This window comes from Solea solea, chromosome 1 (assembly GCF_958295425.1).
Source record: "Solea solea chromosome 1, fSolSol10.1, whole genome shotgun sequence".
NCBI lineage: Eukaryota > Metazoa > Chordata > Actinopteri > Pleuronectiformes > Soleidae > Solea > Solea solea.
The window spans coordinates 56,027-83,962 of NC_081134.1; the positions used below are offsets into that span (position 1 = coordinate 56,027).

Sequence of the window (27,936 nt, forward strand, 5' to 3'; positions counted from 1 at the left end):
ACAATTGGCCATGCAGGAAATAAATTAAAGCTATCCCATCGATTTGCATAACATTCAGTTGATAAATGTGATGAATATTACTTTCTAACATTACTACTAGGGCCGCCAAATGATAAAATATGGAGAATTTCACATAAGTTGCAGTAAAACAATAATGCTATTGCAATTATGTTCATATGAATGTTACTTATTAGGGCTGTCTTTTTGTTCTTTGGGGATTTTCCATTTAATTTTAGGGATTTGGTTATATTAATAGGTCCACATAACTGATTAGTTTAAAACAAAAAAAGAAATCAATTGGTAGTTTATTGTCTACATATATTTTGTCCCTTTGATGGGGGATTTATATAACATGATGATGCTGAAATACTTCATTTTCTTTGTCACTTACGCATTCAGCCAGTCAGCAATATTCTGCCACGCCACATCCCTCGCTTTATCGATTGCCGTGGTATTGCCCTTCTTTGGGATTATGTGGCTGTAATCCTCATATACCTCCATGACGAGGGTTTGCTCTCTGCACGCTCTTTTCCCACTAAAATGGGCTTTTTATTTTCCCTGTGGGCGTGCACAAGTTGAGGCTTAACAGGTGAGGCTTGACTAAGCGTCAGGTGGAGCCAGCTGATTTCACTTGATGGAACGACTTGGAGCTAGATTGGGAAGTGGAGCTTTGTCAAGCGTCAAGCTTACACCTAAGTCTGGCAATTCTTAGATACGTTGATGGAAAACCCCGTTCATCTTTGTTTACAGGTTGACGAGGACAGAGTAACGTTTTACAAACAGAAAATGAAATGTTGATATATTTATTGAGCACTTGACAAAAACAATATATAGTTAGATATTTGCTGTTTATATACTCTTATGTCTCTCAGGTGCTACAATATTAATTTTGTCCACCAGATGGAGACAAAGTCAAATGACTGTAAGGGTGTTTAATTGAGTGTCCTTTTTTTGGTTTGATATCAATATTACAAAAGTAAACATACCAGAATCAATCACATCTTTTAACCCTTAAACACTGAGCGTATTGCTGACCACACGCTGGCACAAGCACACTTTGCGTTACCGTAGTTACGCCACAGTTTGTGACAGCTGAGAAGTGGCACGTCAACATGTGGTTATTACAGAACAGAACTGAACCCAGATGCAGGAACGGTGGTAAGTTACAGTCTTTATTTGAACACATGTAGCACTTGGTCAGGCAGATAACGAGTGAAACACAGGAGCTGGATCGATGTGGATATGGACTGGAACGGAAGGAAGAGGGCATGGTTATATACACAGAGGGGAGGAGGGTTAGGACAAACAGCTGCGACTAACTAGACACACGAAGCAGGTTGGGATAATCAAGGATGGGAAACGCAGACAAGAAAACTTCAAAATAAGAGTGGTACTATCACAATAAAATGACAACAGCAGAGTATGACAATTTCATTTGTCAGCAGAGACGAGAGAGTGTGAAGAACACCTGGACATAGTTTTTGCACAGTGAGAGACAAACACTCACAAAATGTCAGTGTCAATATGTTTCATACTGTTCCAATTTCAAATCTAACATGTTCAGGTAAAACTGCAGTGTTTTTGTTTTTCTTCATCTTAAATTGTTAAAACAGTATTTTAACAAGCAGTAAATTGTAAATAACTGACAGATATTTAAAGATGTTCTGGACAAATGGACAAAGCATTTAGTTACAGGACATTCTCTGGTCCTTTTATGGTGAAATGAAGCAAAGAAAAGTCCAGATGGACATTTTGAAGGGTTCAAAGGGCAAATATTATGCTCCTCTAAAGAATACAAACAACATGAGTTTATCCCTCACATATCATCATATGAAGCTCAGACTCATCATCTCCTTTCACAGGTCAATCCTCTGCTTTTCCTTCATGTGCTGTTTAAGCCACAGTGAAATCCTCTTTCACTTCATCCTGTAGTTGGAGTTTGTTGAATGATGTCGTCTGATGCTCCGCTGCATGCGTGTGAGGCAGTCCTGCTCTCCATCGCTGCTCCAGTAAGGAGAAACAATTACAAATATATTGATGTTTAGGGCAGAGTAACTTCAGAGGTCACCAGTCTGGCTCATTTTGAATGAAAGCATAAATCACTGTTGTCTGTCCCTAACATGGATGCTGCTGAAAATAATACCTCTATATGGACATGACTATAAATGAACTATGGGGATCATGTCCCACAGCTGCAACATGAACAACAGCGTTTGACACACTCTTACACACTGTGGGAGCGCGACAACAATGGTGAACAACACCACACAAGCTGCAGTGCAATCTCCGCCCACTTATACATGCAGAGAAAAAAAAACTACATGTCTACTATAAACTGCTTTCTATTTCCCTTCCTGGTTGGATTTAAACACACATCTGCCAATTTATAAAAGGTACACATTTTCTGTTTATGAACACTGATTGAATGAGCCAATCACATGGCAGTAGGTCACTGCATTTAGTTAATTTTGTTAAAAAGGTGCCGACAACACCACATAGGTATGAGAGCCTAGGACCCTTAAAGGTAAACCAACACACAGGTTCTTCATTAAAATCAGGGTCAAAGAACCATGACTCCAATCAGTCGTGTACACAACATTTATTCAAATAAAACAAGAGAAGTAATAACAAACTTAACCCACCAAGGATCCCTCGGTGTCCCTGGATAGCCACTCTCAGACACGGCCGTGACAACAGTCCCCGTCTTCCTGAGAGGTGAACAAGGCCTTCAGCCAGTGCACATACACATGGAGAAAAACAGCTGGGATAAGCAATCAGGCCCAATGTCAAATCACAATAATACAATCCTCAGATCTAAAATCCCAATGAACCCAAATCCAGTTACAAGAGGAAGAAGAGGATACTTAGCTGTTAGAGGGGTGCATCGTGACCACACCCCTCTACGAGCCCACGTCGCTTCCCCTCAACTCTGGCTGGGATGAAGGTCGCCCTCCTCCGTGTTCACGGCCCACACTCTGCTCCTACGGCTCCCCGGTCCGGAACTCAGTTGGCCTGATGCGGGCGCACAGCCGCCAGTCCTCCGCCAACACATTTTAATTCCCAGAAGAATTTTTTTTAATTACAACATTGGTCAATGTATAGTAAATCCAGCATTTTACAGCACAGTGCTCAAATTTCAAGCACATTTCAAACCTTGAAAACACTATATTAAAAAATCAAGCATTTTCCAGACTTTCAAGGCTCTGTACGAACCCTGGAAAAAAGAAAAGAAAAAAGTGTTCAAACTGACCAAAAATAAATAGATTGTTCAAAATACAAGGAGTGAAAAAATAAAAAGAAAGAAAACAATTCTAAAGTCAGAGGTGGGTTTCAAACACGCAGCTCCGGTTCCAAAGCACATCATAAAAACAAAATTTGACCGACAGCCAGACCTCTGCACAGCCTGGTGTAGAGGATTGTTTGATTCATGTTGAAAAGTCAAATTATCATTTCTGGGATACATGGCTTTCGGCAACTGACGTCACTCTCCTTGGAATAGCAAACTCAAATTTAATTGTTTGGATGACTTATTATATTCATTTTATTTTTATTTATCAAAAAATGCAGCTATATTGTGAAAATGAAAAAGCATTTCTGTTAATCCATTTTAATTTGAATTATGGTACAGATTTGCTTCCATAGTTCCCTCATTGAGCATTTAAACATTAACATCAGCTAACTGCATGAAGAAACAGCACGTTACTCTCGTTTGGAAAGCATGGGGATATTAGCTAACAAGCTAATCAACAATAGTTGCCTTTTTTTTTTTTCTTTAACATCATAATTTCACAAACTGACATCACTGAGTGTCAGCTTTACTCGACGAACGAGTTTAACCGCGACTACAGTAACGTTCATGTTTTGAATGTGGTAGGAGTGAGGAATGAGGTGTGCTCGCAAGCTAATGCTAACGTTTCCACAACTCAGTAACTTAGCAAGTGTCACACAACGCGCTTTTATAAATGTTACAGCATATAAAGCAGTGATAACGTGATAGCGTACCTCCTATGCAAGACTACATCGTCAACAAAGAAATGAAAAGCAGCAAACACACACAGCAGCGCTGTCCTCCGTGGCTTCTCTGCTAATCCAGTGTTGAGTGCAGCAGGTCCACACTTACGTCCTCTCTGTGCTGTGTGCAACGACAACGACGTCAACTCTCGGGTTCGCGTTCACGTACTGTTCACCGCGCAAAATGCACTCATTTGTGTTATAAATGACAAGTTTAAGAAAGTCTTCAAACTTCTACTGTCCTATAAACCAGTGTTTCCTAAACCGGGTCCTCAGGGAACTCTGCTCCAACACACCTGATCCAGGTCAACTGCTCGTGATCAGCTGCCCATCTGAATCAGGTGTGATGGAGCAGGGCAGAGTTCCCCAAGGACCAGGGCTGGGAAACACTGAACTAGTGAACTGATGAACCGGTGAAGTGATGAAGTGATGAACTGATGAACTGATGACATTATCCACTGAGTTAAAATACAATAACTTTACTACATGTGTGTGTTATTATAAGTTAGCAGTGTTAGTAGTAAAGCTTCACATGACGATGTAAGATAAGATAAGAGGATCCTGGTTCTTCATCTGTTGTTATTTGTGCACTTTAAGGTTAAATTTATGTTAATATCTTTACATTTTGACTCTGTCATAAACAATTTCACGATCCAGTGACTTCAAACGTGTCATCAGAAATGTGTGAGAAACGTAAAAGTAGCAAAAACTCACCAGGATCAAACAATTAGGGTTAGGGTTATTGGAAGTACACAACACTTCTTATCTTCAGACCAACAAAAACTTTATTCTTTTTTGTGTGTGTGTCCTGGACAGGGGCTCAGGTCGGGGGGGCTTGTTTGTCCTGGACAGGGGCTCAGGTCCGGTGGGCTTCAAGCAAACAAGGCTGGGAACCACTACTCTAGACAGGACATGAAAAAGGTGTGACACCCAACAAGAAGTGGGCGGAGCTTGGTTTGAGAGTGTCACTCAGGTGAGACTTGATGAGCTGAAGGTTCCGCAGACAACCTCTGAACCTGGAGCTGATGGACAGACAGTTCTGTCTCACCCCCACTGCAACAGAGAGAGAGAGAGAGAGAGAGGTCAGAGACAGATCAGAGAGACAGGCAGACAGATTAGAGAGACAGACAGATCAGAGAGACGAGCAGACAGATCAGGGAGACAGGCAGAGAGATCAGAGAGACAGACAGACAGATCAGAGAGAGACAGACAGACAATCCCTCAGTGTCTCACCTGGATAACCACCCAGGTAAACAGGGTTGTTGGTCTCAGCAGAGGTGGATTGTGGGTAAGGGTTGATGGTGGTGTAACTCCGCCCATCTATGGTCAGACTCAGGGTGTGTTTGTTTTTTGTGGCCAGCAGGTGGTGCCACTGTCCGTCACACAACACCTGAGCGAGTGAACGTACAGACACTCGTCCTGCACCATTGTTGACGTTAAACACCACCTTCAGATAAATCAGACATTTAACATGAATAATTCATAATAAACATTTAACTTTAATAATTCATAGCAAACATTTAACTTTAATATTTCATAATAAACATTTAACTTCAACAATTCATAATAAACATTTAACTTCAACAATTCATAATAAACATTTAACTTGAATAATTCATAATAAACATTTAACATGAATAATTTATAATAAACATTAAACATGAATAATTCATAATGAACACTCACCTGTCCATTAACCATCTCCAGGCCAATGGCATCGACCTTTGCACTGCTGACGCCCACAAACACTCCGTCTGATTGGCTGGTTCTAAACTCCAGCTTCACGGACACATCTGATCCAACTTTGTACCCATCATGCACTGCACACGTTCACACACACACACACACACACACACACACAGATTATGAATTTGATGAAACATCAGAATTTGAAAATCCAGCCATTTCTCTGATCACTCACTGAAGACGGCGTAGCCGCTGCCGTTAAAGTAACTTCCTGTCTGGTCTGTGCTGAAACAGGAAGTGACATCATGTTGTGACGTTGGCTTGGTCAGATCCAACATTGCTCCATTCAGACTGACAGAGCGAAGACAACCTGGTAAACTGCTGTTCAGCTGAGGGACACACACAAGTCCACACGTTAATATCACATGATTTGTGTTGATTTAGTTTTGTGTGTTTGTTCGTACGTTGTTGAGTCTCCTGCTGCTCGTGTGTGTGTATGTGTGTGGGAACGAGCCCAGGTAAAGACGCTCGTCCACGTCCAGCTGATTTCCTTTCACAGTCACTGATTTGGGACTTGAACCGTCGACAGACACGGACGCCGACCGCCGACTGACCTCAGCACTCACCTGAGAGAGACACAAAGGTGAAGTTACCATGACTACAGTGTGTGTGTGTGTGTGTGTGTGAGTGTGTGTGTACACACATCATGCCAGTGTCCATCATTAACAACAACAGATGAGGTGATGGAGGCGGGGCCTTTCCCCAGGTCAGCTGACATCATCAGTCTTCCTCCTGTCAGTCTGAGGATGATGAAGTCCATATGTTTGGAGTCAGTGAGGATGAGGATGGAACCGTCTGAAGCTCGGGTTCGAACCGACAACCGAACAGAGAGACTGAGGAGGAAAAATTACGACAGGTGAGAAACCGCAATTAAGTCCACTGAGCCGAGCTCCACCCCCTAATTACCATGGAGACTCACCTCCTCCTGACAGTGTTGGGGTTAATGATGAAAGTCATGTGACTATGTTTGGACAAACCAAACTGCGCTGCTGCTGAGAGGAAATGTGGCTCCGCCTCTGAAACACACTGCATGCAAAAACAATCATCAAATCATCTGGAATCAATGAACACATGATCAATAAACACATGATCAATGAACACATGATCAATAAACACATAATCAGTGAACACATAATCAATGAACACATAATCAGTGAACACATGATCAATGAACATATGAGCAATCGCATGATCAGTATCTATTGATCACATTCACCATTTAACAGTAAATAAATACCGTGAGCGCTCCAGGTGTCAGTGCGCTAAGGTGAGTGGGCGGGGCAACAGATTGGTGGGTGGGGTCTGGTGTTGGTTCCACGTCGTCTTCGTCAGAAAAAACTTCACCAACTTTCTCCTCCAACAGACAGCTGTCAAACTCCGCCCCCTCATAACTGATCGCTCCTGATAGGTCAACAAGTCTGCAGAGGAAACAACTAACCAATCAGAGAGGAGGACAGATGTGCCTGTGTGTGTTTTTGTGTGTGTGCCTGTGTCCGTGTGTGTGTGTCTGTGTGTCTGTGTGTGTGCCTGTGTCCGTGTGTGTGTGTCTGTGTGTGTGTGTGTGTGTGTGTGTGTGTGACTCACACTCCAGCTAATACCAGGTGATGAATGCAGCCTCTGAACAATCTGGATAAATCATGTAATCTCATTGGTAGATCTGACTCCGCCCCTAAAGGCAGCCCACCAATGAAGATGGAGGTTGGAGACGAATGAGCGAATCCAAATGACAAAAGAGGGACGGACTTCAGATGATCATCGTCCACCTGTATGGACAGAGACCTGAGAGGACAGACAGAGAGACACTTTATTTGTGCTGAATCAACCAGAACCAGAGAGACCAGAGAAAGACAGACAGAGAGAGAGAGAGAGAGAGAGACAGACAGAGCCAGAGAGAGAGAGACAGAGAGACAGACAGAGCCAGAGAGAGAGAGAGACAGAGGGAGACAGGAGGGTGAGACCGGTGGGAGACAGGAGAGTGAGACAGGAAGGGTAAGACAGGTGGGAGACGGGAGGGTAAGACAGGTGGGAGACAGTAGGGTGAGAAAGAGTTCCATGGTAACATTACTTCTTGTAGATGGAGACAATCACTGAATGTGTCTTTCCATCGCTGAACGATCCTCCATCAGGTTTCATCACCTTCACCCTCTGAGTGGCTCCGCCTCCTTCACCAAGCTCCACCTCTAATACACCTGAGACCAGTTGAACAGACAAGAAGTGCTACACACACACACACACACACAAACACAAAAGGTTACAGTAACACATTAATGATGATGTCATCACACACGTGTGTATCATTTGACCTCACCTGTCTGTCTGAGCTGAAGCCAGCCAGCAAGATTCCTGACTGGTTGTTGGAGGAGAAGGAGAAGAGCAGCTCCGCCTCCCGACCTAGTGATGTGGGTGGGATCTGAACAAAGCCTGTGTTCAGCAGCGACACACTGCGAACAGCCTGAGAGACAATCAATCAATGTGATCAATCAATGCGATCAGTGTGATCAGTGTGATCAATCGTCTGTGGCGAGCGTTACCTTGACGACGCAGCCCTTCCTGACACCGAATGCGCCTCGCAGCAGGTCAAAGTTGGAACGCGCAATTTCCACGTTCTTTATGCAGCCGACATAGGACCTGGACACAACCTGTCGCCTAGCAACCACACACAGTCACACAGACAGAGTTAAGACACGCCCATTCTGAGCCGGACATCTGAACAATGATGTGATTATTCGGAAGACGCTCGTCTTTTCATGTCACATGACCAGCAGAGTCACCTGATTGGTCTGGACACAGGAAGTCCTCCGATGTAGATGGGGTCCAGGTCGGAGCGGTTCAAGTCGGAGGCCGTTCCAGGAGACTCCCCTTCCAACACTTCCTTCTCCGATGATTGGTCAGCAGCCATGATGGACAGGTAAACTGCACACCAGGTAACACAGTGAGAAACTCCGCCCCCTCACATGACATCACTGCTTTTATGTTTAAATACCTTTGCGTTTGTTCCTCTGCAGCGTGATCTTGTACCACCCACCGCTGTTATACTTCCTGTTGGAGGTCAGGGTTAGAGCACCTGAGCCAAGGTCAAAGGTCAGACGTACACGCCCCTCCACCAGTTCTATGGACAGGAAGTCTCTCTGAGGAGACAGGAAGTAGATAACACTGTTTATCCATAATGTGTGTGTGTGTGTGCATGTGTGTGTCCGTCCGTGTGTGCGTGTGTGTGTGTGTGTGTCTCATACAGTGTTGTTGGAGGCCAGGTACAGCACTAATCCACCAGGTGACAGAGTTTTAAACAGCAGCACGATGGAGGTGGAAGTTGCACGCAGAGACTTCTGGACCACTGAGAATCCAGAACCATCAAAGTGGAAGGACGTCTCCTCAGTCTGTGGACTGACACACAGAAGGACAGAGGTGGACAGGTTAATTTACATGTGATTATATGAGACTTATGTGACATCACTGCACTTAAATCTGTCCACATGTAATCACATCATTGAGGACAGATGTTACTTATACAACCTCCCTGTGACTCAAAGGTGTCTCAAGTGTGTCTCAGGTGTGGCTCAGGTGTGACTCAGGTCTACGTACCTGCTGAAGCAGCCTCCACACTGTCCTTCTCTGCTGTCGTAGTTCCACAGCCCAATGTTCCTCTCGTTAAGTGAAGCTTCACTCAGACAACCCTGAAACGTTGTCGACCTCAAAGCTGCGGTGCTCTGAAATCACACAGAACAGTTACACACACGCGCACGCACACACACACACACACACACACACACACACCTGTCCACCTGCTGTTACCTGAGTGTGAGCTCCCAGTCCTCCAATGTGGATCACAGAGTTTCTGTCGATGTCTAAAACTCGAGAAGATCCTGGTGATGAGCTTGTTACCGCGGGCAGTGGGTGTGTCTCTGATTCCAGCCGATGGACTGACAGAGACACGTGGGTGCCAAACCTGCCGACACATGACAATGATAACGTCATCATCAGATCAGCCGTCTCTTCAGTCATGTGATCAGTGATGTCACACATAATTACCGTGTAGCATTGATTCTGGTCCATTTGTTGTTGGCGATGTCGAGTTCAGGAAAGTCCAGTCTGCTGGTGCCTGAACCCAGATTCCACACCAGAGACACTTTCCCATCATGCATCTCTGCCGCCAGGTAGTCCACCTGGGAACGTCCATAGAAGAAGAAAGAGTTAGTGGGTGTGTGAGTGACACCTACCTGAACAGAGCTGAAATCTGTACATTAACTATGTTACATCAGTGTGTACACAGGTGTGTGTACATAGTTGTGTACATCAGTGTGTACACAGTTGTATGTACACAGGTGTGTGTAGTACCGTGGTGTTGCTGCTCAGGTAGAACAGCAGGTTTTGTCGAATCGTCGTCTTCAGGACGAGACTCAGACTGTTGAAATTACTCGACTGGATCTCTGGTCTGTATGAACGCACACAGTCTCCGTCTCTGTCCACCTGCACGGCCACTTTAATCTGAGGATACGAGGACATGAGGACATGAGGACATGACCATGCTTACCATGAGTGTGTGTGTGTGTGTGTGTGTGTGTGTGTGTGTGCACACCGATGCTGCCTGTCTTCTGGCCTGATCGATCAGCTCTCTGATGTCTGACAGGTTACGTCCCAGTTTTTCTCCCAGAATGCTCAGCGGCTTGATTCGCTCTATCAGATGCTCTGTGCGCTGCTCTGCCTCCTCCAGTTTACTCTGTGCCTCATTGGCTGGACACAAAAAACAATGGTTAGCAACTGGTTAGTAACTGGCTAGAAACTGGTTAGTAACCCTGACCAAGTTTACTGACCTGCAGCGCGTGTCTGCATCACCAGCTCATTTGTGTCTCTCACTGTGTCGATGGTATTTTCCACCACAGAAGAAGAATCTTGCAGCTGATCACTGAGTCTCTGCATCTGTTGCAGCACCATCTGCAGGCCAGAGTGTGCAGCTGTAGTCTGTAGCTGAGCCTGACGTAATGATCTTGAGGAACCTGATGAAAGAAACCAATCAATAAATCAGTCGATTCGTCAACCAATCAATAAATCAGTCGATTCGTCAACCAATCAATAAATCAGTCGATAGATCAACCGATCAATAAATCAGTCGATTCGTCAACCAATCAATAAATCAGTCGATAGATCAACCGATCAATAAATCAGTTGATTCGTCAACCAATCAATAAATCACATAAGTGAAACTCATCACCGTGGAGACTCTGCAGCTCTCTGATTGGCTGATGGAGGAGAAGACTTGAGTTTTGGACACTCTCTCTGACCAGTCGCAGACCGCTGGTTACCATGGAGATGTTCAGCTGCAAATCTGAACAAACAAGACACATTTGTTAGGTTTGTGAGGAGAAAGAACAACAATTAACACACAGGTACACACACAGGTAGACACACAGGTACACACACCTTCAACAGTTTGATGAAGTTGTTGACTTTGGTGTAAAACAGTGTTGCTGACGTTGAGTTTATCTCTCGTCTCCTCTGACAGAAGCCGCTCTGATTGGACGCTCTGAAACATAAATAAAATGAGTGTGTGTGTGTGTGTGTGTGTGTGTGTGTGTGTGTGTGTTTAAAAAGGTGAACAGATCAATACCATGTTGAGAGCACGGGAGGAGGAGACCTGGGCTAACGACGCCACCTGCTGGGCAAAGTCGACCTGCTGTGTGATGTCACCTTCGAGCTGAAATAGCTGGCGGCCATTTTGAGATCCATTACACACAGAAGAGAGAGAACTGAAGGAGAGAGAGTTATAACCAGTGAACTCTAACCCTAACCCAGTGAATGACCAGTGAACTCTAACCCTAACCCAGTTAATGACCCGTGAACCCTAACCCTAACCTGACAACAATTCAAACTCAGACATGAGCTTCTGCCTCAGTAGGACCAGGTTTTGGTCTCTATGAGGACTACACTTTATTCATCATTTAATCTTTATTTAACCAGGAAAAAATAGCAGCTGATCATATTTTATCAAGCGGTTACCTGTGCACAGAGAGGGCGTGGTTCTGCAGCAGGTCGGCGTGGCTCTCTGCTTGATAGACATTTTCCAGGGCATCCGTCCTCTTCAGTCCCACAACCAAACTGTCCACCTGCTTCCTCAGCAGGGGGCGCCGCTGGTCCAACTGCCCGCCCATCAGCTCCACCTGCTGCAGGTGAGTCACACACTTTGTTTGTTTGTTGTTTATTATTGTTGTTGTTGTTGTTGTTGTTACTGAGTGTTGGCTTCTTACTGCACTGGTGTTTGTCAACTTATCCACGAGACTGAAGACATCGTCCAACAACAGCTGAGCGTCCTCCATCACAGCATCCACAGACACGTACGCCACACTCAGGCTCTGACAGACAGACTGACACATGGGTGAATGAGTGAGTGAGTGAGTGAGTGAGTGTGTGTGTAAGTGAGTGTGTGTGAGTGAGTGAGTGTGTGTATGTGTGAGTGTGTGAGTGTGTTTACCTTGTGCTGCTGCAGCAGTGTGTGTGTAGTTTGCAGAAGTGTGTGTGTGTGCGTGTTTTTGTCTTCAGCATGGTCCAGATGTGCGCTGATGTGTTGCAGCGCCTCCATGTGGACGGTCAGTGAGGCAGCGAGACCCTGGAGCCTGATGTTGCGCGCCGCCCTGCTGGACATGAAGTCCACATGCAGTAAGTTCCACAGAGACTGTGACAGGCTGTTGGGGCGGAGTTATTGTTTGAGTTATTTGAATGATTGTGGTCACGTGATTTCAGCTTTGATACAAATGAAAGGACGCATCTTTGTATAAAGCATGAAAACATCACCTGAGCTCCTGATCTGCTGTTGCACTGGCAGCTGTTACATTGATGCCTCTCATGGTTTCCAACATCAGCTGTAACTCGTCGAGTAGATGCGTCTGATTGGCCGAGTCAAACTCCTCCTCTGCGGTCTGGGTCACATGGTACGCCTGACTCTGCAGGACTGGACACATCACATGTCACATGTTATATCATTGGAGTTTTCTTTGCCTGTTTAACATGTGAGTGATGTCGTCATTTTACCCAGAATCCTCTCCTGAAGTCTGCCGATGTTCCTCAGCAGCAGTGCACCCTGGGAGAGGCTGGTGTTGGTCGACACGTCCACTTCCTCCACGTGGTCGGACAGATGTGTGACCTGAAAGTGACCAAAACATGTCAACATGACATCACAGCTGATTGACATCACAGCTGATTGACATCACAGCTGATTTACCTGTCGCAGTAACGTGCTGATTTCAGAGGTCACATGATCCAAGTCTTCGTCCACTCGGGACAGACGGAACATGACGGAGTTGTTCTGTGAAAACATGAACTGCAAAAACACACGGAACGTTACATCATCATCATCATCATCATGTGTGCTGCATTCAGGGTTACACTGTTTCAAACACAAAGTACCTGGGAGGAGCCTCTGGTCTGGTTCTCTAGCGCCACCAGCTGGCCGTACGGTGCCATGGAAATCCCGCTGACATCAGCAGAGAGAAAGACGTTGTGTAGTTTATCAAGATCGTCGAGAAGAACGTCCACGCAACCGTCCTCACACACTGCAGGTATGAGAAGACACACAGACACACACAAACAAACACTTGTGATGAGAAGCAACCCAAGAGAGTGTGTGTGTCTGTGTGTCTTTGTGTGTAAAGGGTTAGTTTTAGTGTTAAGCGTTTAGTTGTCATGTTTAAGTTAGGGATAGATTAAAGGTCAAGGATTAGGGTAAATGTTGTCTATGTGTGTGTGTGTGTGTGTGTGTGTCTGTGTATTACTCACATACACACTCTCCTCCATCCAGGATATATCTCTCTTCACACCTTTCACAGGACTGACCTTTGACCCCAGCCTTACACTCACATTGTCCAGTGACTGTGTCACACAGTGGGTGGAGCGAGCCCCACCCACTGCAGGTACATGAAAAACACCTCCCACCATGCACTGAGGGGTTACCATAGTAACCAACAGAACACCTACAGAGTGAAAGTATAGTCAGTTTGATGCCACATTAAATATGATGATGTCATCATTTGATGTCATAACTCACCTCTCACAATATCTTCCCTCATATCCTGTTTGACAGGAAGTGCAGCGAAAATCACCAAACGCTCCCTCTGACACACACGCGGAACTGAAACTACACACAAGACAGACAGGTCAGACAGACAGGTCAGACAGAGAGACAAGTCAGAGAGACAGACAGGCAGAGAGACAGATGTTACCTGTTGTCTCTGAGTGGACAGGCGCACAGAGAACAGTCACTGATGGAGCCACTGACTTTCCCATGATACCCTGGGGCACAGAGCTCACAGCGCCGCCCACTGGTGTGATGCTGACAGTCCTGAAAACATGACACAAATTCAGTTCAGTTCAGTTCCATTAACTTAACTAAACAGTTAGGTTAGGTTCGGTTCGGTTCGGTTCGGTTCAGTTTAGTTTAGTTTAGTTTAGTTCAGTTTAGTTTAGATTAGTTCAGTGGGACAGGGACAGAAAAACACCTGTTGTTACCTGACACTCTCCTGTCTCACTGTCACAGGTCTCACTGTGATTGTTGCAGCGGCATTGGACACATGGACGGACAAACATGGACGTCCGTCTCTGAGAGGACAACTCAGACCGAGGCTGACGGAAATAACCCAACGCACACTCCTGCAGACAGACAGACAGATCAGAGGGACAGACAGGTCAGAGGGACAGTCAGGTCAAAGAGACAGAGGTCAGAGAGACAGATGGGTCTGACAGGTCAGAGAGACAGACAGGTCAGAGGGACAGACAGGTCAGAGAGACAGACAGGTCAAAGAGACAGACAGGTCAGATATTTATTTATGATCAGTTTTTCCACAGCAACACTTTATGACATCATCATGACATCATCATGGTCACCTGACACGACAGTCCATTGTATCCAGGTGGACATGTGCAGGACTCAATAAATCTGGCCACGCCCCCTATGACATCAGACTCTTCCTCTGACTCCTCCTCCACTGCTGTGTCCATGGTGATGTTAGAAATCCTTCAGAGACGACGTCAAACATAAAACATGAGGACTCACCACAGTTTGTTCACACACATCTGTATACATATACATGTGTGTGCATATATATACACATATGTATGTATATGTATATACATGTACGCACACACACAAATCATTGTAGCACCTGCTCTGCTGAAGTCTGGTTCCATACGATGCTTTGATGATCACGTACTGGACGTTACTGAGGACGGACATGAAGTCTTCATGACTCACTGACTCCTCCCACACAGAGTTAAAATACTTCCATTTGTACTGTAACACACACACATACACACACACACACATTATTAACTTTAGCAGGGTTTGGTTTTGTTCTGATTTCCCAGGATTCCTTTCACCAGTACCTCTGTCATCCTGATGTTATGCTGGGTCTTGATGCCGTTGCTCGGAGCAACCATGTCAGTGTATATCACATGCTTCTTCAGAGTACCGCCCCTCATCATCACCTGAGGCTCCTGATTGGACAGTCCTGAACCGTCTTCAGCAAAGAACGTGACGGAGTAAGACAGGAGGCCACTGTAGGACATCAGCTGTCCAAACACATGAGACAGAGTGAGACACAGTGAGACACAGTAAGACACACACAGACAGATGAAGAAAGATAAATAAAGTTATTTACCTGGTCACCTTCAAACTGGGGGGGCAGTCTCCAGTAGAGGGGGCCGGTGAGTCTGCTTAAGTCCACCTGACGAGTGTCAAGTAACATGTCGCCGCCCTGCTGGTAAACTCCAGACTCTACACCCTGCAGGTTAGACTGACTGACCACAGACAGGAGAGACGGAGAGCGAGCCAGGGTGACCTGTGTGTGTGTGAGGGGGAGGAGTTAAAAGGTCTGTATATGACATATGTGTGTTTGTGTTGTACCTGTACTCACCTGTCTTCTGTAGACTCCTCCTCTCTCTTCACAGTCTCGGCTCAGTCCTGAACAGAAACACTGAGAGCAGCCGTGTGGATTCATCGATGACAGACCAAACCAACCAGAGACACACTCCTCACAGTGACGCCCGGCCACGCCCACCTGACACACACACACACAGCTGTTTGAAACACTTTGATGACATGTGGTGACCTTCATCTGCCAGCTCATTACCTTACACACACACTCACACACACTGTGATGATGTGTAGTGACCTCGATCTGCCAGCAGAGGTCAGTGCAGCTCATTACCTTACACACACACACACACACACTGTGATAGATATTATATTATAACAATGTTTATGTCCCTGTTACCACATTTCATTTTTGGTCTGCCATAACGCCATAACAACATGTTTACAATCATTGTACATTCTTACTGCACCTTATTACATATGTATATTTACATATGTATATTTATACTTACATTTATACTTATATTTATATATATATATATATATGTAAATAATTTCCTACTTTTACTTACTTGTATATTGTTTGTTTGTTTTTTATCTATTGTTGAGCTGCTGTAACGCCGTTTTTTCTCTCCACTGTGAGATAAATAAAGCTATCTTATCTTATGATGTGTAGTGACCTTCATCTGCCAGCAGAGGTCAGTGCAGCTCATTACCTTACACACACACACACACACTGTGATGATGTGTAGTGACCTTCATCTGCCTGCAGAGGTCAGTGCAGCTCATTACCTTACACACACACACTCCTCCGTGCTCACAGTCACACACTCCCAGAGTCGAGTTGCAGAAACGCTCGTCTGTTCCCGCTGAGTCGCAGCCACACACAGAGCATGCTGGGTAACCATGGTAACCAGGTGCACACTGGTCACATGACCTGGCAGAGAAGCCCTCTTTGCACTGACACTGCCCATTTGTGATGTCACACTGAGGGGAGGAGCTTCCTGCTGTGCTGCAGCTGCATGGCTAAAAAAGAGGGAGTGATTGAGGGTTAGGGATGACTGAGTGAGTGAGTGAGTGAGTGAGTGAGTGAGTGAATGAGTGAGTGACTGATTGAGTTTCTGTACCTTACAGCCAGTGTTGAGGTCATGACCCCAGTACCCTGTCTCACACCTATCACAGGTGTCTCCCTCTGTGTGGGTAGGGCATATACACTCTCCACTCTCTGGGTCACAGTTCCCACCAGTGTGATCACAGGTGCATGCTGGGAAAAGAACAAAAGGAACCCAGTCAGAGATTTGTCAGCAAATCAGCAGCCAGACTGACGTCGCATTCATGTACCTGTGCAGCCACTCTGACGGTAACCATAGTAACCTCTGCTACAGCGCTCACACTTGTCTCCGCCCACACCGCTCACACACTGACACTGACCATCCTCATCACATGTCACAGACACGGATCCTGATTGGCTGCAATTACAGGCTGAGCAGCCCTGCCCACTTCTCAGGCCAAAGAACCCCATCTGAAAAAAACACACTTTTATTTATCACCATTGTGTATCTGTGTGTGTGTGTGTGTGTGTATCTGTGTGTGTGTGTCTCACCTGGCACATGTCACATGTGCGTCCTGTCACATTTTCTTGACATGAGCAATGACCTGTTGTGACATTGCAAACACTGGAGATGGCGCCACTGACATCACACCCGCACTCTGAGAGACAGGCAGACAGACAGAGACAGAGTGTTGTTTCTTGTAAGAGAAAGCAGAAGGACTGACGTCCTGTGATGTCCTGTAGCGGTGTCCTCTTACCCTGACAGTCCTTGGCCTGTACGGCGTCTCCATAGTAACCAGGCTGACAGACTTCACAGTGTCTCCCAGTTGTGCTGCCAAGGCAATGAAGACACTCTCCAGTGACAGTGTCACAGTGTCCGGCTTTGGTTACGTCCACATTACCATTACACTCACAACGAACACAGGTCCCGCCTACCACCTGTGGGTAACCATAGTAACCAGTGGCACACCTGGGGACACAGACACAGGTGTTGCACTTCCTGTTTGTCTCTTTCACACAATTCCACTCACAGTGTGTTTGTCCTCACCTCTCACAGTTTACTCCTGTGTATCCCACCTGACACTGGTCACATGACACCTGACCTGACGTCGCCAACACACAGGTGGGACTGAAACTACACACACACACACACACACATTATTCAGACTGTAAGAATGTCTGTGTCCTAATAAAGTTTGTTGTAAAGACACTCACCGGTTGGACGGCTCTGTCAGAGGACACGGACAAGGCCGACAGTCATGTGTCGTGCCCTCTGTGGCGTCGCCATAGAAACCAGGAAGACAGTGATCACAGTGAGGACCTGTGGTGTTGTGCTCACATTCCTGAGAGACACAGGTTTGTTAAAGACACTTGTTTAAACCACATGTTATTATTGTTGTTGTTGTTGTTGATTCTCACCAAACAAACTCCGTCCATGTCGCACTCGACAGCGTGATCGTTACACTCACACTGCATACAGTTTCCTCCAAACATGACTCCGCCCACTCTGTAAAACCCTGGGAGACATGACTGCAACACGCATGACACAAACGTGGATGAGTCATGTGACACAGGTAACAACAACAATCATACAAAACCGATGACATGAACGTCTTACCTCACAGGAAGTGCCACTGTAACCCCACGGACATTCACATGTCTCCACGGCAACCGCCTGAATCCCAGAGTCTGATCCTGAGTCAGCAACATCCAGAGACACAGACCTGAGACTAAAGGACAGAAGGAAACTGAATGTGAGACCGGATTAAACCTGGTGGAGTCCTGACAGTCTCAGCTGTCCTCACTAAAGAAAACTAATCTATACTCTGTAAACTATACTCTGTAATATATACTCTACTCTATACTTTGTAATATATACTCTGTATTCTATACTCTACTCTATACTCTGTAATATATACTCTGTTTTTTATACTCTAATCTATACTCTGTAATATATACTCTCTAATCTACACTCTGTATTCTGTACTCTGTAATTTATACTCTACCCTATAATCTAATCTATATTCTTATCAATATTTTGTAATCTATACTCTGTATTTTATACTCTACACTGTAATCTAATCTATATTCTGTAATCTATACTCTGTAATTTATACTCTACCCTATAATCTAATCTGTATTTTGTAATATATACTCTGTAATCTATACTCTGTATTTTATACTCTAATCTACACTCTGTATTCTATACTCTGTAATCTACACTCGGTATTCTACACTTTAATCTATACTCTGTAATATATACTCTCTAATCTATACTCTACGCTATTCTCTGTATTCTATGCTCTGTATTTTATACTCTACACTATAATCTAATCTATACACTGTAATCTAAACCCTCTACAGAATAATAATTATGATTATTTCTCAGGAAGCGACACACATCTGGAGTTTTGTGAGACATGTTTGTTCAAATAATTTTGACACACTAACTAATTTGAATACATTTAATCAGATTACATCATATTACATTTAATCTGATTACTTCTCACCGTATGAGTCTGTCTGCAGGGATGTCCAGGTGAACTCTGACCCTCAGTGATGTCACATTAGTGAGGACAGACAACAGGACGTCACGAGTTACGTCCACTCCTGTTTGGTCGTGAACAAAATGTTGTGGGACGATTGCCACGGCAACAGAGCGCTCAGCCAGCGGAGACAGAAGAACCGGGACACGAGGAGACAGACGGACAACTTCACCATTTCCCTACAGACGAAACAGAGACAACGCGTCATTGCGGCTGTTGTAGGTCACATGTTTGCCATGTTTCCAATTACACTCACCTCAATGATGACGTCAGAGTGGGCGGGAAGAGAGCGGTCTTCATTGTCCAATGGGATGTCATAAATCACTGAGTAGTTCAGGTAGCCCCCATAAGACACCAGCTACACAGACAGGAAGTTACAGGTGGACAGACAGAAAGTTACAGGTGGACAGACAGGAAGCTGCAGTTCACTAAATAAGAAAATGGTTGCCAACCTTGTTGCTAAGGAAACTGGTGGGTGCTGTCCATGACAGCAGTTGGTGGGTGTGGCCTGAGGATGCATTGCTGGGTATGAGGTCATTATCATGAATAGCAGCTGGGTTGAGGAGTGACTCAGCGGGGCGGAGCCAAGCATCTTTATGATACACCTAAGCAAAAAATTTTGATGATTTTTTTTTTGTTTAAATATTATTCCTGTGACAGGTATTTAAGGAGGCGTGTCTTACCTGAGCTGTGGACCAGGTGGAGCTCTCACAGACGTCAGAGACGCCGAAACAGAAACAGTCGCTGCAGCCCAGAGGATTGTTCTTGTGAAGGTTAAAGAAACCTGGTTTACAGAGATCACAGTGAGCGCCCATCACGTTTACCTGAGGAGAGGACAAGTGACACGTCATTCACACGTTCATGTTACAGGTATAACACGTGCAGGGAACATTGTTTACCTTGCAGCTGCACGGCCTGCAGGGGTCACTGTTGGTGCTGCCTGACAGGTTACACTCACAGCGAACGCATCGCGGAAAATCTCTGTAACCAAACGCACAACGGTCGCACTGTCGGCCTGTGTAACCCTGCAGACACACACACTGACCTGCACAAACACACACACACACAGTGAGTGATAACATACTTCTTATTTGTGTGTTAGTTTGTGTGTTAGTTTGTTTGTTTGTTTGTTTGTTTGTTTACCGGCTTGTTTTTTGTCGTCTTTGACACAAACTGATGATGAAGATCCTCTGACGTCACAGTTACACTTTACACACGGAGACTCTGAGTATGGAGAAACCTACACACACATGAACACATGAACACACATATGAACACACATGAACACACAAACACACACACAGATGTGTCCTCAGGTGCAACAAACACTCTCTTTATTGTACTAAAATGTTTGTTGTCTTCTGTGTGTGTGAACTGCGTCGCTGACATTGTTGCTGCTGACTGTCAACTGAGTCACTTGACCAGAGAGAGCCAATCACAAGTGTCGCTTTAGAAGGAGGATGTTAGTATGAAGAAAATATTTGATAAATCTGAGCTTTTGCAGCCATTTTTCAAATGCAACTGAAATTATAATCATGGAAATTTCCAAAACCCTGTAATTTAACGCCAATTTTCTTCCAGTAACAGATTACACTTACATACATTTGGTAATTAATGACGTAACAGATTACACTTACGTACATTTGGTAATTAATGAAAACTATATATCGCACTTATGACTAGCACTTCATAGTTTGATTTACTTGAAGCTCTTACTTACTTCTAGCTCTTATTTGTACCCAAATGTTTAAATGCACTTATTGTAAGTCGCTTTGGATAAAAGTGTCTGCTAAATGACATGTAATGTAATGTAATGTAATGATGTAACAGATTACACTTAGGTACATTTGGTAATTAATGACGTAACAGATTACCAATGTTTGGAATAATGCCGTTTAAAAGAACGGCGTTAGGTAACGGCATTATTTTTTCAGTAACGGGGTAATCTAACTAATTACTTTTCCACACTTTTTTGTTGTTTAAAAGTTTACTTGTGTTGTCTCAGGTTGAGAGAGTTGGATTTAATTTGCTGGAGTTAAATGCACTTTATATGGTGTAACTGTTTACTTTTCTTACAAAGATAATACTTAAAATGCAGGATGAACATCTTGCTGTCTGTCGACGTGCAATAAATATAGAAAGTTATGTACAAACAACTGTCTGTTCTACTCATTTCAACCGACTTGTGAAAACTACACAAGAAAATCCAAATTCTTTGCATATAGCAACTTTTTTTTTAACAGTTACGCAAATGGTTACTTTTCCTGGTAACAACTTACTTTTATTATAGAGTAATTCAGTTACTAACTCAGTTACTTTTTGGAACAAGTAGTGAGTAACTTTAACTAATTACTTTTTAAAGTAATTACATACATTTGGTAATTAATGATGTAACGTCGTTACATGTAATTACTTACTCCCCAACACTGTTTGTAGTACTAGTGTGTAGTACTGGTGTGTAGTAATACTGGTGTGTAGTAATACTGGTGTGTAGTAGTACTAGTGTAGCAGTACAGGTGTGTAGTTTTACTGGTGTGTAGTACTAGTGTGTAGTGCTGGTGTGTAGTACTAGTGTAGCAGTACTGATGTGTAGTAGTACAGGTGTGTAGTATTACTGGTGTGTAGTACTAGTGTGTAGTACTAGTGTAGTAGTACTGGTGTGTAGTAGTACTAGTGTAGTAGTACAGGTGTGTAGTAGTACTAGTGTAGTAGTACAGGTGTGAAGTAGGACAGGTGTGCAGTAGTACAGGTGTGTAGTAGTACTGGTGTGCAGTACCGTGTGTATTAGTAGTAGTGTAGTAGTACTAGTGTCGTAGTACAGGGGTGTAGCAGTACAGGTGTGTAGTAGTACTAGTGTAGTGGTACAGGTGTGTAGTATTACTAGTGTGCAGTAGTATAGGTGTGTAGTAGTACTGGTGTGTAGCAGTACAGGTGTGTAGTAGTACTGGTCTGCAGTAGTACAGGTGTGTAGTAGTACAGGTGTGCAGTAGTACTGGTGTGCAGTAGTACTGGTCTGCAGTAGTACAGGTGTGTAGTAGTACTGGTCTGCAGTAGTACTGGTGTGTAGTAGTACTGGTCTGCAGTAGTACAGGTGTGTAGTAGTACTGGTGTGTAGTAGTACAGGTGTGCAGTACCCCCTCAGGTCTGTAGTATCCGTCTTGACACGTCTCACAGTTGACTCCGTCCGTGTTTTGTTGACAGTCGACACAAACTCCACCTCCACGACGAACTCCAGCAGAGTCGAGACTCAGCGAGAGTTCGGCGACCGTTTGATTGAAGAAACACTCAAAGGTTTTGTTGTGACAGTTACACTCTGACAGAGAGACAGACAGACTGTTAGAAAGACACACAGCTCAGACAGACAGACAGACAGACAGACAGACAGGTGCACTGTCTCACTCTCGCATGTGTTTCCGTCAGAGATGGTTCCTGGTTGCCATGGCTGCTGGTGGTAACCAGGGCAACATTCATTACAGTTCTCTCCACAGGTGTTGTGTTCACACACACAATGCAGCTTCTGTAAAAACACACACATACACACACACACAGGCTGCAGGTCAGATCATGTAACCAGGTAACCAGGTTAACAGTTAGCTCTTGTTACCTTGGTAACGGGGTCCAGTGGGCAGCTCTTTGCGTGTCCATAACAGATGCACATCCCACCCACAGAAATGTCTTTGATGGAGTAATAATACTGAGACAAAGGAAACAAAGACACTTCATTAATGTCACAGGAGAAGGAACAAAGGACATTAACTCTCTCATGCATCAGCATCAGCATCAGCAGCATCAGCATCATTATCAGCAGCATCAGCAGCATCAGCTGGTCAGCTTCCTGTTTGGAAGACCAGGAAGATTTACGTGTCCAGTCAGAGCTGGACTGACGAGGTCCAGAGTCTGAAGGGTTTAGAACAAACCGGCTGGACTGACGAGGTCCAGAGTCTGAAGGGTTTAGCGCAAACCGGCTGGACTGACGAGGTCCAGAGTCTGAAGGGTTTAGAACAAACCGGCTGGACTGACGAGGTCCAGGGTCTGAAGGGTTTAGGCTTTGTTTTATTTACAGAATAAACTATACTCTTGTCTGTCTCACCCTCCGGGTCACGATGGGGTCGATGTCTTGGGGGTCGTGGGTGCTCAGCGTCATCAGGTCTGCGTTCAGCGTTCTGATTCGCTGAAGTCTCAGTCTGATGAAACGAGCTGACGTGAAGTTCAGGAGGTCAGAGGTCAAATCGTCTGCACCAGGTCGCCCATTAATCAGAGAGGTGTGGATCTGAGAGACAGACAGACAGAAACAGAGAGAGAGAGAGAGACAGACAGAGAGAGACAGTCAGTCTCAGAGACACAGATGATGTATTTCCAGCGGCTCTACTCGACTCGGCACGACATGATTAGGTTTCATCTCCACTACAATAAACAGTATCTACTTAACGTGGGCGGAGTCATCTCTGCACGGCCGAGTGAAACTGCAGTGACACACACACACACACACACTGTGACTCCTGTAGTTGTTGGAGATGAACCCCAGTTTTTAGGATTGTTAAGTAGTTTTAAGTGAGCTACTGTTTGGCTTGATGTGTGTGTGTGATGTCTCTTTCTGTGACGGCACTCTGACCAATCATCACAGAGTTACCTACTCGGCACGCTTTTGGAACCTTACCTGAGCAGGTACTAAAATACTCCCTAGTACCAGGTTACTATGCTAGTGGAAACGCTACTTAAACCGTGCTGTGGCGAGGCGAGTAGAAATACGCCAAGAGACACACACAGACACACACACACTCACCTCTCCATGTTCCAGAGGGTTGAGTCTGGAGTAGTAGGACGTGCAGATGACTTCCTTGTCCCTCTTGTACGTCGGTGGACCGAGTCTTGGAGTCACATTGTAACGAGTCAAACACTCAGTGTCACTGATGGCGTAAAACTGCCACGGTTCAAAGGTCACACCATCCAGAGAGCGCTCCAGGATCCAGTTACCTGGGAGACAGACAGACATAGAGGTGACACAGGTCGACCGGTTGGATGGATGGACAGACAGACAGACAGACAGACAGACAGGTCTCACCAGGACGAGGAGAGTTAGCTGCTTTGATGATGATGTAAGCGACCTGAAAAATCTGAACAGAAAAATAACACATTTAACAACATGAAATATCCTTAATAAAGTACTTCAATAATAAAGTCCTTCCATTTATAATTATAATCAATAATAGTATTTAAAGTACTTGTATAATAAAGTGTAGTATTTAAAGTATTTGGATACTCACCTGTTTGAGATCCAGTGAAATGGTGATCCAGTGAAACTGTCGTCCATTCTTGATGCTCGGACTCTGGAACCATTGGTTTGTTCCGTCGATGGCGTTTGTGATTGGATGACGTTCTGAACATGTGCATATACACACACACACACACACACACGTTGAATCCTCTGTCATTATGTAAATGTCAATAATCAACAGAATTATGACCCAGTGTAACAAAAGTCTAAGTTTCTAGTTTACAGATGTATTGTTTACCCGTTTACAGATATAAAGTTGTTTACTTGTTTACAGGTATAATGTTGTTTACTTGTTTACAGGTATAAAGTTGTTTACTTGTTTACAGGTATAAAGTTGTTTACAGGTATAAAGTTGTTTACAGATATAAAGCTGTTTACTTGTTTACAGATACAAAGTTGTTTACATTACATGTCATTTAGCAGATGCTTTTATCCAAAGCGACTTAAGTACAACCTGCCAGGGGCGGAGTTGAACTTGCGACCATGAAGTCTTTTGCACCCAGGGTACACAGGGTACCGATCTTAACCACTGAGCCACTCCAGCCCCCAGGTTTACAGGTATAAAGTTGTTTACTTGTTTATAGGTATAAAGTTGTTTACTTGTTTACAGATACAAAGTTGTTTACAGGTATAAAGTTGTTTACTGGTATAAAGTTGTTTACAGGTATAAAGTTGTTTACTTGTTTACAGGTACAAAGTTGTTTACAGGTATAAAGTTGTTTACTTGTTTACAGGTATAAAGTTGTTTACTTGTTTACAGGTATAAAGTTATTTACTGGTATAAGGTTGTTTACAGGTATAAAGTTGTTTACTTGCTTACAGGTATAAAGTTGTTTACTTGTTTACAGGTATAAAGTTATTTACAGGTATAAAGTTGTTTACTTGTTGATTATTTGGATATTTGATGAATTAAAGTGATGATTAGATTAGATAGTGCAGATTAAAGTAGACTCTGGTCCTGGTTCAGAATCCTGGTCCTGGTTCTGGTGTCGTACCTTTGGACAGGACAGAGTTGGCGTCACATTTAGGACAGTGTGGGTTCCTGATCCTTCGTCCTGGAACATGATCGACCAGTTTACAGTAAACCTCAGGATCTGGATCTCCACACGTGGCATTGCTGCTGATGATGGCGTTACTCGCCAGATTCAAGATGGCCGGAAACAAACCTGAACAACAAGGGAAAACACAACTGTTACACACACACACACATACAGTCTATCTCACAGAGTATGTTTGTGTGTGTGTGTGTGTGTGTGTGTGACTCAGAAGGTTCTGGAGGTAAAAGTAAGTGAGTCACCGTCTGAAACTCTTCACTTCCTTAGGCTGTCATGTGACCACCATGTGGTCATATCATGTGACCTCAGAGGCCACACATTAAAAACTTGCAGTGAATCTATTTGTTGGAGATAAAGTGTTTGTCACCTTTGATCAGTTAAACAATAGATGACGTAATCACTGATCACTTCAAATCATCTCAGTCACAAACATCGAAGTCACAAGGTCGTCAATCTGTGACATGTTCAGGATTTATCAGTGAGTGTGAGGTCACAACAACTTAATCCTTCACTTTGTTTTGTCTGTTTTTCATTTCACCTTCAACAAAGGAAGCTTTCATTGTCACATCTGCACACACTGTAACACTCAATGTTACATTATAATCCCATACTGTAACCTCAATGTTACATTATAATTTCATACTGTGACACTCAATGTTACATTATAATATCATACTGTGACACTCAATGTTACATTATAATCTCATACTATAACCTCAATGTTACATTATAATATCATACTGTGACACTCAATGTTACATTATAATCTCATACTGTGACACTCAATGTTTCATTATAATCTCATACTGTGACACTCAATGTTACATTATAATCTCATACTATAACCCCAATGTTACATTATAATCTCATACGATAACCTCAACGTTACATTATAATCTCATACTATAACCTCAATGTTACATTATAATCTCATACTATAACCTCAACGTTACATTATAATCTCATACTATAACCTCAATGTTACATTATAATCTCATACTATAACCCCAATGTTTACATTATAATCTCATACTATAACCCCAATGTTTACATTATAGAATGAATCAGTGAAGTCATCTGTGTTCCACCTCAGTGTCAGAGGGAAGAGTTCACACACACACACGCACGCACGCACGCACACACACACACACACACACACACACACACACACACACACACACACACACACACACACACACACACACTAATGTGGGGGGTCTTTTATGGTGGTAAAGAGGAAGAAGGCGGAGTTTGACTGTTAACTCTAATTAACACACACAGTCTCTCACAGCAGGACTGTCTGTGTGTGTTTCATTGCTCATGAATATCTTGATCAATCACAGACTGATCAGATAAATAAATCATCAATAATTTAAACACTAATGAACGTGTTTGTTTTTAATAATTGAAAAGACTTTCATCTAAACCTCAGATTAATGATCAGTTTTTAAAATTCAACCTTATAACTCTGAGTGTGTGTTTGTGTGTCTCTGTGTGTTTGTGTGTCTGTGTGGTGTCTGTGTGTGTGTGTGTGTCTGTGTGTGTTATCCAACACATTTAAAACAAACCAATTTAAATGGATTGTTTTCAAATTAACTTGTTAATGTTAATATTTACTTAAAGCTAACATGCTAACATGCTAATATGCCTTCAGACTGGGATTAAGATTTTTTTAAATCATCTTCACTTTGATATGAAAATCTAAAGTCAATCTGATCATTATTGATCATAAGTGATGTCACAAACTTTAAAGACACAACGTTACAACATCAGAGTAAAGACAATAGAAAGTTTCTCACCTCTCTGTTGAGCTGATGTTTGCTCCAAGAGAAACAACAAAAGCAGCAACTTCATCTTCTGCTGCTTCTGCCTGAAACTCAGTCTAACTGTTCACTTTATAACCAGCGACTAACCAGCGACTAACCCTCTCACAGCTCTCACTGCAGCTCCACCAGCACTAAGCGCTTAAATAAATGTGCTTCACAGGAATGTGTTGCTGCAGAGTTTCTGCTGGAACGCCACACTGACTTTACCTCTCTCTATCACCCCCCCTCTCTCTCTCTCTTTCATTCATTCTACTCAATAAGAGGGGGAGGGGGAGGAGGGGGAGGAGGGATGGACTGTACCATCTCACAGACTGACAGGGAAATGTTTATAAATCACTGAAGAGAAAGATATTTGAAGATTGACCTTTATTATTTTATTGATTTAATCATTGAACCCTTGTTAGCTTTATCTTTTTATTAAGAAATGATATCAGTGTATAGGCTTTTATATATATATATATATATGTATACATATATGTGTATATATATATATATATATATATATATATATCTGGAAGACAACATTTGGAAGAAGATCCATCTTCATAGAAAGATTGTGCGTGATTC

General features: G+C 43.7%; 1 protein-coding gene across 4 annotated transcripts; it reads right to left on the reverse strand.

Moving 5' to 3' along the window:
• Positions 1-1,154: 1,154 nt before the first annotated feature.
• lama1 (laminin, alpha 1) lies at positions 1,155-27,561 on the reverse strand. Of its 4 annotated transcripts, none has more exons than XM_058629085.1 (66): positions 27,343-27,561; positions 25,484-25,654; positions 24,478-24,590; positions 24,276-24,327; positions 23,997-24,187; positions 23,304-23,483; positions 22,818-22,907; positions 22,613-22,730; positions 22,348-22,526; positions 20,357-20,453; positions 20,113-20,258; positions 19,897-20,037; positions 19,666-19,818; positions 19,470-19,571; positions 19,178-19,392; positions 18,286-18,397; positions 18,087-18,197; positions 17,883-18,010; positions 17,716-17,802; positions 17,426-17,637; positions 17,220-17,326; positions 16,958-17,138; positions 16,744-16,880; positions 16,409-16,642; positions 15,657-15,800; positions 15,402-15,581; positions 15,127-15,312; positions 14,907-15,034; positions 14,629-14,758; positions 14,254-14,394; positions 13,968-14,086; positions 13,793-13,882; positions 13,525-13,718; positions 13,156-13,301; positions 12,971-13,069; positions 12,781-12,892; positions 12,544-12,700; positions 12,224-12,434; positions 12,000-12,116; positions 11,752-11,915; positions 11,363-11,501; positions 11,176-11,278; positions 10,967-11,080; positions 10,569-10,751; positions 10,334-10,488; positions 10,093-10,242; positions 9,787-9,920; positions 9,550-9,703; positions 9,340-9,464; positions 8,991-9,141; positions 8,741-8,885; positions 8,529-8,670; positions 8,289-8,403; positions 8,066-8,209; positions 7,823-7,974; positions 7,342-7,536; positions 6,995-7,175; positions 6,677-6,783; positions 6,401-6,590; positions 6,162-6,323; positions 5,933-6,086; positions 5,698-5,831; positions 5,245-5,458; positions 4,003-5,064; positions 2,643-3,214; positions 1,155-2,001 (listed from the first exon to the last, which is right to left on the reverse strand). In XM_058629085.1, the coding sequence occupies exons 1-64, from the start codon at positions 27,395-27,397 to the stop codon at positions 4,913-4,915; spliced, it is 9,225 nt and encodes a 3,074-aa protein (XP_058485068.1). In that variant the 5' UTR covers positions 27,398-27,561; the 3' UTR covers positions 1,155-2,001; positions 2,643-3,214; positions 4,003-4,912. The 4 variants fall into 4 exon arrangements, with proteins under 4 accessions (XP_058485068.1, XP_058485076.1, XP_058485086.1 ...); XM_058629093.1 differs by having other exon boundaries at positions 2,643-2,726; positions 2,865-5,064; XM_058629103.1 differs by having other exon boundaries at positions 2,643-5,064; positions 12,000-12,104.
• Positions 27,562-27,936: the final 375 nt, after the last annotated feature.

Coding starts and splice junctions, on each gene's coding strand:
- lama1 (XM_058629085.1), bottom strand. CDS start 27,397: ATGAAGTTGCTGCTTTTGTTGTTTCTCTTGGAGCAAACATCAGCTCAA. Junction 23,484..23,996: donor ACCCTCTGGAACATGGAGAG/GTGAGTGTGTGT, acceptor TCTGTCTCTCAG/ATCCACACCTCTCTGATTAA. Junction 15,801..16,408: donor GAGGAGTGTGTGTGTGTAAG/GTAATGAGCTGC, acceptor TGTGTGTGTCAG/GTGGGCGTGGCCGGGCGTCA.